Source organism: Podarcis gaigeae (genome assembly GCF_964106915.1).
Source record: "Podarcis gaigeae genome assembly, chromosome: 16".
Lineage (NCBI taxonomy): Eukaryota > Metazoa > Chordata > Lepidosauria > Squamata > Lacertidae > Podarcis > Podarcis gaigeae.
In genome coordinates, this window is record NC_139693.1 from 9,489,199 (window position 1) to 9,502,176 (window position 12,978).

At 50.9% G+C, this 12,978-nt stretch overlaps 1 protein-coding gene across 6 annotated transcripts in view; it reads left to right on the forward strand.

Moving 5' to 3' along the window:
* Positions 1–12,978, forward strand: part of ZBTB7B (zinc finger and BTB domain containing 7B) — a 56,238-nt gene that overhangs the window by 32,926 nt on the left and 10,334 nt on the right. The window contains exon 1 of one of the 6 annotated variants that reach the window (XM_083715835.1): positions 11,549–12,005. The exons of the other annotated variants lie outside the window; for them this stretch is intronic. Within the exon in view, the coding sequence (XP_083571961.1) occupies positions 11,927–12,005 (79 nt within the window). The 5' untranslated portion in view covers positions 11,549–11,926. Of the gene's footprint in view, positions 1–11,548; positions 12,006–12,978 lie in introns of those variants that run through there. 6 annotated transcript variants of the gene reach the window in all.

A 12,978-nucleotide genomic window follows, 5' to 3' on the forward strand; every position in this document is an offset into this window, starting at 1 on the left:
ACTCGCTAGCAGCAAAGTCACATCAGGGCGGCTGTGTGGTTTTGCGTTGTGTTGTGTGTGTGTGTGTGTGTGTGTGTTTTATGGTACGAAAACCTTGCTCTCTCCTCCTTGCTCCAGCTCTCTGGCAGGCGGGTTCCTTTCCTTGCCAGGGTCCTCCTGACCCAGGGGAGAGGCTCTGCGTGTACCGGGGGCCGTTCCCAGGACCTGTTTGGGCACGTCCCCTTCCCACCCATCGCCTGCCTGGCACCGCTCGGGAGCGCTGGCGCAAAGGCCGCCCCCCCTCCTTCCGTCCTTCGGGGCCGGTTTGCAACAGAGGGATTAATGGGCGTTGGGTAGGAAAAAGTACAGCCGGTTCCTGAGTCTGCCTGCCAGTGCCCAGGTGTTGCCACCCTTGGCTTCCCTGCCCTGCAGTCCGCTTCCTTGACTTAGGCAGATGAGAGTATCCCAACGCCCATGGCGGGAGCCCAGCGCCACACCCGAGTTGGGAATTTCTGATAAGAGGAGCCTGGTTATCCGAATCAGGCCAGTGACCCAACTCATCGGTCCTTCTGTTCTCTAGATCAGTGTTTCCCAACCTTGGGTCTCCACCTATTTCTGGACTCCAACTCCCATCATCCCTAGCTAGCAAGATCAGTGGTCAGGGGTGATGGCTACCAAAAAAACAGTTGAAGACCCACGGTTGGGAAACACTGCTCTAGATGCCCCACTGAAAAATGGTTGAGTTAGCCTGGCAACCATGCCTCTTTCCATTTTATTTTTATTTTCCCCATGCTCAAGCAGGGATGGATTAACCATTAAGCAAAATAAACTTGATGGTTGTGGATTCTCCTTCCTTAGAAGTTTTTTTTAAGCAGAGGTTGGGCTGCCCTCTGTCGTGGATGCTTTCGATCTGAAGATTCCTGCATTGCAGCGGGGTTGGGCTGGATGACCCTCGGGGTCCCTCCCAACTATCCAGTTCTGTGATTCTAAGCATGTGCTTGTGGCATCAAGGGAAGGGAGGCACCACAAAAAATTTCCATTTTAACCAAATTAATGGTCACAAACTGCTCAGCTGAGTGTTCGTTTTCTCAGTTGAAGTACATAAAAAAATCTCAACAGAACAACTTTGTGGCAAAGCGGGCTGGGATGCCTTATGTCTCCCAAGTATTGATCTGATCAAAGACTTTTCAATTAGAAAAAGGAGGAAGGTTTTCCAAGTGTCAATAAAGTTGGAAGTACAGTGGTACCTCAGGTTAAGTACTTAATTTGTTCCGGAGGTCCGTTCTTAACCTGAAACTGTTCTTAACCTGAAGCACCACTTTAGCTAATGGGGCCTCCCGCTGCCGCCGCGCCGCCGGAGCACGATTTCTGTTCTTATCCTGGAGCAAAGTTCTTAACCTGAAGCACTATTTCTGGGTTAGCGGAGTCTGTAACCTGAAGCGTATGTAACCTGAGATACCACTGTATTCAAAACAAGCATTATTTTCCATCTTACTGTAGGTTTTGTTTCGTATCGTTTCAAAAAATAAAATTTTGTTCTACGGTCTATTATTGCTTATAGTTTAAATTGGATATATATGGGGGGCACCAAAATATTCTAAGTGCTATGGGGTTCAAGCCAGGAGAGAGCTACCTGTGCTATCCTCCTCCAGGTTTGCTAGATGGGCTGGATCCAGCAGGCTGTTTTTACATTGCCGGACTCCAACTCCCATTAGCTCGCACCAGGCAGCACCAATGACCAGGGATGATGGGAGTTGTAGTCCAGCAACATCTAAGGCCCGCAGGTCCTGCATCTCTGCTTCTTAAGCTTGCTAGGAATCTGCCTTGATGCCGCTCAGACTCTTGGTTCATCAGTCCCAGTGCTGGTTCCCCTGTTTGGCAGCAACTCTCTCTGGCAGAAAAGGGTTGTTCCCATCTCGTTCCCTCTCGCTTGCAGGTTTGCCAGAGGGGCATCTGGTTGGCCACTGTGCCACCCTGGGCCGCATGGGGCTTTGGCCTGACTCAGCTGGGCAGAGCCTGTGGCAGATGGGGGCACTAGGGAGGAAGAGGGCGACGCAGAACAGCAACTCATGCAGAGCAGCAGCAGGCTGCCTCCTGTAAGAGGCAAGCCCAGGTTCTGGCATTGAGGCATGGCAGGATCAGATGGGAGAAGGTGGAACAGCAAACTCATGCAGAGACACAACAGGGCCCCCTCCTCTTCCTGTAGCTCAGTGGTAGATTTCAAGGCAGAAGGTTCTTTTCAAGGCAGAAGGTTCAAGCCCCAGTTGCGTCTCCCCATAGGGCTGCGAGAGACTCTCTGCCTAAAACCCTAGAGGCCTGCTGCCAGTCAGTGTAGGGAATCCTGCGCTAGGCTGACACCGTCGATGGCGGCTTCCTGCGTTCCTCCTCAATGCATAGGCGTCGCTCCTTGAGGCAATTTTGCAACACACAAGTTTGGAAATGAGTAATAGACACATACAGCTAATAACTCGCCCAGCTAATATTTGGGGATTGCAGGAGCTACCGACTTGCCTTTCGCTGGCCAGTCTTTTCCTGGGCGCTTCACTGCGGCTTCTTGCAACACAGGTGTTTCTAAGACGATCCCTCAGACGTCACTGGGATCCCTTGGGGGCAGCGATCCAAGGTGTTTTGGGGTCTTTGGTTTGGGAGGGAGATATTTGGAAGAGGGGCAGTGTGCCATCTGACACATCTGACACATTTGGCTGCATAAGGTCAGTTCTGGGTTTGGATCATTCAGGAGCCAAAACGTCCGAGAACTAGGCTGCTCAACTTCCAAGGCATGACTGCACTGGAGACCCATTGCAAGTCAGGGTAGCCCACAGACGGGGAACCTGTGCCCAGACTCCCAGCTCCCCAACCCCAGCCAGAGGGCCAGGAGTTGGGGCTTTGTGGGGACTCCAGAGGGCTGCAAGGCCCCCCAGCTGTGGGCTAAAACAGGGATCAGGAACCTTTTTCAGCCGTGGGCCGGTCCACCGGCCCTCAGAACATGTGGTGAGCCGGACTATATTTTTTTTTGGGGGGGGGGAAGTGAACAAATTCCTATGCCCCACAAATAACCCAGAGATGCATTTTAAATAAAAGCACACATTCTACTCATGTAAAAACACGCTGATTCCTGGACTGTCTGCGGGCCGGATTGAGAAGGCAATTGGGCCGCATCCAGCCCATGGGCCTTAGGTTGCCTACCCTGGGCTAGAGTGTCAGACTCGAAGCACAGAAGGTAAAGGTAAAGGGACCCCTGACCATTAGGTCCAGTCGTGGCCGACTCTGGGGTTGCGGCACTCATCTCGCTTTACTGGCCGAGGGAGCCGGCGTACAGCTTCCAGGTCATATGGCCAGCATGACTAAGCCGCTTCTGGCGAACCAGAGCAGCGCACGGAAACGCCGTTTACCTTCCCACCGGAGTGGTACCTGTTTATCTACTTGCACTTTGTGCTTTTGAACTGCTAGGTTGGAAGGAGCAGGGACCGGGAAACGGGAGCTCACCCCGTCGCGGGGATTCGAACCGCCGACCTTCTGATCGGCAAGCCCTAGGCTCTGTGGTTTAACCCACAGCGCCACCCGCATCCCTAGCGAAGCACAAAAACTTGGCTCCAAATCCATAAAAGGTATCAGTGTTGGGTGCCCTTGGGCTGGACAGTATATCTCAGGCTCGCCTACCTTCCAGGGCTGTTTGGAGGAAAGGCTATAGGCTTTTCCCAGGCTCCTTTGGATGAAACTTAAGACAGGAACGTAATGCAAGCGTCTAACCGTCCCGATCGACTTAAGGAATGTTCTTCTTTGGCAAGATAGCATCCTGATTATTATTTTTTAATGCCTTTGCCATGAGTACTACAATTCTTTAGCTTTCAGCCCCCCTCCCTTGAGCCAGAAGCGGTCTCTTGAGTTTCTTAAGCCGGTCAGGTTCTTGAGCATGTCTAAGCAGCCAAGCCAACCCCCACCTGCAAAAGTGCTTTAAAATCCCAAACTTGTACTCCGTTTGCATCTTAATTTCCTAACGTCCAGCACCCGGAGCTGCCTGCCCAAGTTAGTGAACATTTGACAAACACGTCTCTTCCGTAATAAGTTGAACCCCCATCGGTTCTGTTAGGTGGTGTTTTGTTTTAAGTTAAAAAGGAGACTTTTGCTTTTTGGCCATCTTACTTTGCGTCCTATCTTAGGAGAAGTTGACGCAGATCTTTGGATCATGTCATGTCAATGACGTCTGTGATGTGCCGATTGGCTAGGATGCTTGAGGTCACACCCCCAACATACATCGACAACACACCTGTACCACTTCGGCAATCATGGCTTCCACCCCACCAAAGAATCCTGGGATCTGTAGTTTCCCCCATCACAGAGCTACAATTTCCAGAATCCTTAACAAACCACAGTTCCCAGAATCCTTTGCAGGAAGCCATGCACTTTAAATGCGGCAGTGTGACCTGACTCCCACTGGTAGGAAAAGGACCTACATTTCAATCCTCAGCATCTCAAGGAGGCCTGGGAATCTCCTATCTGATACCCTGGAAAGTCTGTGTGGACAATCGTAAAATCGCAGAGTTGGAATCTCTCCCCCTCTCTATTATATTGCTGAAATAAATCAAATAAAGAAATATGGGTGGATTGGGCAGGGAAACCAGGATTTTTGTGTGTGGAAGGACTGTGAGTTCCACATCCAGACAAGCGCAGGATTATTTCAGTTCTAAGAATACACGCTTGGCTTCAGTTAGTGGATTTGAAACAAAAAACGAAGTAGATCCTGCAAGTCTGAAGTTGTGTGGATGTACAACAAGTATACAACGGGCAGCAGGGCGTATGCCTTACAAACAACCCAGGGTGTGAGAACCAGGGATTTTATGACCGCACAAGGCTTTGTTGTCTCAGGACGCTCAGATCCTTTAGTGCTGCTTTAGGATTGGAATTGTTTTTCAAGTTGTTCAATAGTTTGGATGTGTGTGTGCCCTCCGTTACGACATAAAGACAATTAATTATAAGATGCTTTGGAGAGTTCAAAGCTCTCCCTAAACTTATCAGGCCAATCTTGGCTGCAGCCCTGTGAGGTAGGCAGGCTGGCTTGGCTGTCCCCTTTATGGGGCGGCGGAGACTGAGAACAGGGTAGCTTTGCCCCCGAGCCGTGTCATGCGTTGGCTGGTGTGAGATTCAAATCTTGAGACTATCCGACTCGCACCCGAGGTTCCTGAGACTTGAGATCGCTTCCACGCTCAGCGCTTTGCTTCTGCCTTAATTAACTTTCCCATACTTGCAAAGCAGAGTATGAACATTCAGCAACAAAACTTTGGTTTTTCTAAGCTTCTTCCTTGCGTTAAAATTTGGCTCAGGTGTGTGTGTTTGCCAATGCCTCTTTAGGACTAGCGGCCTAAGGTGCCAGCTGGGCAGGAGCTGGATTTGCTAAATATCCAGTAAATCCCAGGTTCCGGTAGGCAACTGGAACAAAAAACCGAAAACCCAACACAATTCCAAGCTGGACTGAAAAATGCGCAAATTTTAAAACTCTTGACCCCGCCCCTTGTCCCACCTGGCTCCGCCTCTGACCTGATCCTCCATGACCTGCCAAATCCCTCTAGGCTCCGCCCCCACCATGCCTAGGATTCCGTCCTAGCTGAAAATTCTCCTAGGCCCCGCCTTCACCCCACCAAGCCCCGCCTCCCCATCCAGGCTCCGCCCCTTGCACATCGCTGTTACTTCTGCAGTCTGCTGGTTCTGGGGCTGATGCCCAGGACGGCCGTCACAAATGCAAGGGGAACCGCAGGGCTTAGTGTCTCTTTCGGGGGGAATTCTAGCTGATTCAGCTTTTCTCTAACCCCTGTGTGGCAAACAACACTCTCCAAATTCCCCCTTCGCTGCATTCATCCTCCCCCCCCCCTTTTGCATCTGGTCACCCTCCATATTCAGGGCTTCCCGTAAATGTGCAAAGCCCCAGTGCCCATAGATGTGCACTTTTGGCCCCGGCCTCCCGGCCCTTATCTCTCAGCATCTCCCCCGAGAGCGGCGGCGGAGGTGGAAAAACCCCTCCTCCAGTCACCGCTGGGATAGCTCAGCCCTGCTGCAACATCCGCCACCCACTTTTTAAATTCTTCTTAAAACGGAGGCAAACAACTGCCTGGAAGCTACATTCCCCCCCCCTCTCTGCACCCTGGCCATTCCTCAATCATGACACCCTCTAGGCATCGAGGGACTACAACTCCCATCGTCCCTGAGCATAGGCTGTATGTGTGTGGAGGTCAGTGGGAGCTGAGAGCCCCCGTCAGTGAAGACCACCAACCTTAGATGGCTTGAAAAGAGGAGTGGGCCTGTATAACTTTGCAGCCTAGACCGTGGCTGGCTCCCAGTGATAGAAACTCGAAGTACAGTGGTGCCTCGGCTTACATACGCTTCAGGTGACATACGCTTCAGGTTACAGACTCCACTAACCAGTGGCATAGCGTGGGGGGTGCAGGGGGGTGCGGCCGCACCAGGCGCAACATCTGGGGGGGTGCGCTCGCCGCCTCCAGAGTCGGCGAAGTGCCTCGGGCGCAGGCTGTAGCAGAGCCCCATGTCTCGCGGAACCGACGAGCTGTGTGCGCGTCTGAGCTGAAGGCGTTCGGGAGGCAGCGGCTCTCAGCGCTCGCCGCAGTCCCCATGCATCAGGGCCGCGCATGGCGCACCAGGCAGCCCCTCCTCACAGCCCCACCGCCGCCGCCGCAGCTGCTGGGCCATGTTGCATTTTCCTCGCCTCTCTGCCCTCCTCCGGGCAAGCGGCGTCGTTTGGGCAGCAGCGCCAGTGGCAACTTGCCTCAGATCACCTGACACGGATCCGCCGCCGCCGCCGTGGCTACCTTACCGTAAATACCCCAGCCCAGGCAGCAGCAAGAAGCAGCTGGCAGCGGCGGCAGGTTAGGGGTTAGGGGCGCAAATTACTTGCCTTGCCCCGGGTGCTGACAACCCACGCTACGCCACTGCCGCTAACCCAGAAATAGTACCTCAGGTTAAGAACTTTACCTCAGGATGAGAACAGAAATCGTGCAGCGGTGGCGCGGCAGCAGCAGGAGGCCCCATTAGTTAATGTGGTGCTTCAGGTTAAGTACAGTTTCAGGTTCAGAACGGACCTCCAGAACGAATTAAGTACTTAACCCGAGGTACCACTAAGTGTGAAATGGCACCTTGAATCTAGGTTGCGGTAGCCACAACAGAATGTCGATTTGCCACTGGGGGGGTTGGACTAGATGACCGCTGGGGCCCCTTCCAGCACTACGATTCCATTATCTCAACTACATTGCTTGCCCTTACAACAATTCACATTCCCCCGGAGGAGAAGCACATGCAGGGGAAATGGAAATGGTATTAACTATGGAGCAAGGCAGAGGTTTTTTAAACTGTGGGGGAAATGCATAGACTACTTCACAAAACAGTGCCCTAAAATATATACCTGGACTTGTTTCGATTAATGTCTGCAGGAGACTTTGTGGATATTTAAGTTAGAATTAGAAAAATCTTAATAATTATTCATAAAGGAATAAGAAGCAAATAAGGAGTCCATGTAGAGGATAAAGGAAGTCTTTTATTTGGTTGTTTATATTGTATGTTATGCTCATTGTATGCTATGTTCATGTTTAATGAGGGTGGATTTGTGTATTGGGGGGTGGGGGTTTATGTTATGTTGTAAATAAAATTCCAATAAAAAATTAATTATTTTTTTAAAAAAAACTGTGGTAGCCAACCTGGCAACCAGAAATCTGCATGTGGTCACAACTGGACCTGTGGCAATAGCAAAACGCGCCTGGCGCCTGGCTAATTTCTAACACCGTCGGCTCCTTTGTCTGTCCCAGAGGGTTATTTATTGAGCATCTAAGGGACTGTTTTGTGTGGATTGGCTAGCCAGCTTGACTTTGAAGTTGGGAACCTTTGGTTCCTTTCATGGCCAGTCTGAAGAAGTAGCCAAACCCAACGGATAAGTTCTGAGTATTTGGCTGGGCAAGGCGACGCTGAACCCCGCAGCGGAGGCATTTGCCTTGCCCGCTCGGCCATGCTCCGAGGGGCCCGAAAAGGCCCCTGTAATTTTTTCCCCATCAGATGTTGGAGGGTATCGTTTCTGAAACCTGGGTTCCGAAATCTCTCTCCTGGGTGACTGAGGAGACGGCTTTCGAGTGGTTGAGAGGCCGTGGGTGTGATGAGCCGCCAAGCACGCAATTCTCACAGACACCCCCCCCCCCTGGCCTGCCGCAGCAAAAAAATCTTTTGCTGAAAACAGGAAAAGGTGTCAAACCCCAGAGCTCCCACGTCAAAGGTGCAGGGTGGGGGGGATGATGGGGGGAACGGTTGCTCCGTAAAGATCTGGTTTGGGTGTCGCTAGATTTGTTGCCGAATCTTCCCCTTGTACACAGTCTTTCGGCCGACAATGACAGCTTGATCGCACCCAGGGCATTCGCGATGGAAAATTGCCGTCTAGCTCAGCCTTCGAGCCCCACGTTGGACAAAAAAATCCCTGCATTTTAGAACTTTGGACTAAATGACCCCGGCTCTGTGATTCAGTGATTGTCCACACGGACTTGCAGCAACTGTCTAAGGCAGGCATAGGCAAACTTGGCCCTCCAGATGTTTTGGGACTACAGCTCCCATCATCCCTAGCTAACAGGACCAGTGGTCAGGGATGATGGGAGTTGTAGTCCCAAAACATCTGGAGGGCCAAGTTTGCCTATGCCTGGTCCAGGGTATCAGATAGGAGATTCCCAGGCCTCCTTGAACAGCTGAGGAATGAATGTAGGGCTGCCTTCTACCACTGAGTCATGGCCTTTCTCCTATAAATAAGCTAAGATTCTGGTCCTCATGATTCTAGAAGATAGATTTGAACAGGAACACAGGAAGCTGCCTTACACTGAGTCGTCTAGACCGCTGCCCCATCTAGCTCAGGACTGTCGACACGGGCTGGCAGGGGCTCTCCCGGATTTCAGGTAGGGGACATTCCCAGCCCCACCTGGAAATGCAGGGACTTGAACCCGGGACCTTCTGCATGCAAAGCAGGTGCTCTCCCACTGAGCTGGGGTGCTTCCCACCCCCCCAGGGCTGCTCGCAATACACCTCCATCCTGCATTACAAAAGGGTGCAGTCGCAAGCTCACAGGTGAGACCGGGCTCAGGGCAAGATTGCTTCATCGCCCCAGCCTGAGCCAAATGGCTGTTGTATCAAATCTTGATGTGTAAACTCCCTGCCATAGGTGGGGAAATGATTCGAGCACAGCAGGTAGCTGGAGTTTATTGTGGGGTAAGGCGACATGACGCCCCGCCGTTTAGATTAGTTCAGGATCATCTCCCTCTTTGGGATGGATGTGTAAGGCTAGAATGCCAGCGAGCATGCACAGAGTGCCTTTCTCTTGGCACTGACGTCTTGCTGGCATTGCAGGTTTGGGGCCCAAGGACTCTCATTTAAAACAAGGCAAACAAATATAAGAATGTGTGATGGTAAGAATTCTCATTTTGGATGACGAGAGCCTGATCTGAATGCCTGCTCACTCAAGGAATAAGTGGACTTATTCAGACTCAGTTTTCCCCACCTGTGAAATGGAATCGCAGTGCTCTGAGTGGCTGTGATGACTTAACCTGGACCATCATTTTAAGATTGTTTCTGAGACAAGCTTTATTCCTCTGGTTTTTACACCTTTTGGATACTGGCTTGTTCCTTCATCTTTGAAAGCCTAGTTCTTGATTCCTCATATTCCACGGCCTTCCAATCTGGACTACTACTACTACTAATATTATTAGCAGTGAATCCAGGACAACTTGGGCAAAAACATCTGAACACAACATCTCCACATTCTCTAGTTTCCATTTCAAATTTTTCTCTGCCAGTGAGCTGCAAAACGGCATGTTATTTTAAAAATAAATACACTGCAGTTCTGATTTATCTTTAAATCTTGCATCAAATGCACAGTTAAACCGGAATAAATTACCCCAAACCTCTGTCAACCAGGCTATTTGGAACTGAGCTGGATATTCCTGCGTTTGGGCAATTTTTATTTACATTATTTGGGTTGTTAAATGTGTACCCTGCCCTAACCTTTCAAGGGGCCCTACGTACATTATTCTACACCCTGCCCTTTCTGTTATCCACCAACCCTGTAAGGTAGACTAGGCTGAGAGAGGGCATTGACTGGCTCAAGGCCAACCAGTTAGCCTAGTGGCCGAGGACGGATTCGAACTCGGATCTTCTAGCGCTCTAACCACTACACAACACTGCCTCTTAAGGCACAAATGCATTTCCTGAGCAGCATTTCCCAAACCTGACATCCTCCAGGTGCAGATGGACTACAACTCCTATCATCCCTGACCACTGACATTGATGGGAGATATTGTCCAGAACATCTGGATGAAGATTTTGGGGTGCCAAATTCACCGAACAGAAATCATATTGAAAGTGAAGTTTACTTTATCAGCAGTCAACATTTTAGAACAACTGAATGCACATAAATGCAACTGAAAATCAGAATTAAAATACTAGACACTCAGGCAATATTTTCAGGCAATCCTAAGAAGTCTAATAAGGATAGCTGTGGCCAAAAACTTTGCCTCCTGATCAGTGGTTGACTTATAGGAACCCTGCAGCTCGGAGGAGGGACCAGGGAGGGACTGTATTATGGGATATATTGAACCTTTCCTCGCCTCTTCATAAAAACTATAATAGAGAAGGACGTGCAAAATAGACTCAGCGTTGCTACAGAAGCTGCATCTGTTGTCCAGTGAGGCCAGAGTCACACCATGTTAAAAGCCCCATGACACTGCTTTAAACAGTCATGCGTCCCCCAAAGAATCCTGGGAGCTGTAGTTTGTTACGGGTGCTGTTAGGTGGACCGTGCCCCCCCCATTCTCCTCCCAGAGCTACAGTTCCCAGAGTGCTTTAAGAATCAATCCTGCCTCCTTGCGTTCACTGAAACACATAAAATTCTAGTCCTCTGGCAGGGCTAGGCAACCTAAGGGCCGGGGGCAGGATGCGACCCCAATTGCCTTCTCAATCCGGCCCACAGACGGTCCAGGAATCAGCGTGTTTTTACATGAGTAGAATGTGTGCTTTTATTTAAAATGCATCTCTGGGTTATTGGTGTGGCATAGGAATTCGTTCAATTCCCCCCCCCCCCCAAAAAATATATATATATATAGTCCGGCCCCCCACATGGTCTGAGGGACGGTGGACCGTCCCACGGATGAAAAAGGTTGCTGAGCCCTGATCTATGGGAACAGCTCTCTTGGGAGACGATGGGGGTTGAATTGGAGATGTACTGCTCACCGAACCACAATTTTGGGAACAGTGTGATGGGAACATGGGGGGGAAATATAATAATGGGAGAATCAGGGTGTTGCACAATTGTCCCCGTGAAATATTAAGCAGATGGTGAGTTTGGGTCATAGATGATGCAGTTTTTCTTCCTTGGGAATACCTTGCCGTTGTCTACACTGACTGGTTGGGGGTTGTATAGGTGTGCCTGCTTTCTATTTGTTTTGGGCTGGGCGTGGGCATTTTGACTTTTGCTCAGGGGGTGTTCCTTTGAGATGGGTGTATTGCAGTTCCTCCCACTTCTCTATATGTCCCTTCCCCTCAAAGCTGCCCCGTTTTCTTATCTCAAACCACGCCGGGCATGTTGACTGTGGTTTCTGCAGCGTGGCGACGCTCTTGACATGCTCAAAGGCACTCTCCGTAGCATGTACGGATGATAAAAGTCGGTTGTGCTCACCCTGACTATACAATACTGTAGAGGGGATCCTGGGTACTGAACACGCATTTATTTACATGCCAGTTTGAGGAACCTGTCGCCCTCTAGAAGCCAGCGATAGCCCTCCCTCCCCGCCACGAATTTCTCTAATCCTCTTTTAAAGCCATCCAAGTTGGTGGCCACCTCTGCCTCCTGTGGCAGGGAGTTCCGTAGATTAACTTCGCTGCAGTTAAACTAAAAAGTCCCAAATGCTACCACTCATTTCTGATGCTTTCTCGTTTTTGTCCTCTCAAGGGGCTCAGCAGGAGGGTCCCCCCTCTGGCAGTCTTTGCAAGAACCCTGAGAGGTAGGTTAGGCAGAGTGAGGAGAGCCAACCCAATGTCACACTTTGGGGGTGGTGAACAGAGGATTTGACTTTGCGCTGGCTCTGCCGCAGATACAGAGTTATGCCCTCCTTCTGCCTTTCCTGCTAAAAGCTCCATGCTTTCAATAAACTGCCTAGCAGGCAGCAGTGCACCAGGTGAAGCTTTCCCAGAAATGGCTGCACCGGTTGAATTTCTGCCCGCTGTGCAGTTTTTAGAGCCCTCTGCCTGCAAAGCCCTTATAGCTGATTGCGTCTGGACCCTGCCAGTCTCCCCTCAGCTCCCTTCCGAACCCTGATGGCTTCCGCCTGTGCCACAACCACCACCTCTAATCCCAGCCGATTGCTCCTCCTGCTAATCCCTCCTAATCTGATTGGCGTTTGTCAGGGTTTGTCAACCCAGAGGGGCATGATGGTTTAATTGCAGCTCAGCCCGTCCCTCTGCCTCCCACCTGTGCCCGCAGGGGCAGGTGGAGAAGGCCTCGTGGGTAATCTCAGGACTCCTGGGTTCTATTCCCAGCCCTGGGAGGGGAGGGAAATCGAGAGCGGAGGTTTCTGTGTTCTCAGCAGAGGCTTGCTGCCTTGTTTTGTTCCCCCTGCTGTTTCGCAGCAGCAGCCGGGCAGAAATTCCACAGGCAAAGTGCTGTTTGGTCACCTTTCTCTGCAGTGGGAAGGGCCGTGCAGCTGCTTGGTTTGTTTTCTGGCACAGCAGCCAGGCAGAAATCCAACAGGAAAAACACAGCTCTCACCTGATCCCTGCTGCTCAATTTCTGCCCTCTTTCACAGCAGCCAGGCAGAAACTCGTCAGGTGAAGTGCCACACAGACACTGCGTGCAGCAGGTGACCTGCGATTGCTCAGCTTCTGCCTGGCCTTTAGAGCTGTCAGGCAGAAATTCAACAGGAAAAGCTCTTTCTCTCTCTCTCTCTCTCTCTCTCTCTCTCTCTCTCTCTCTCACAC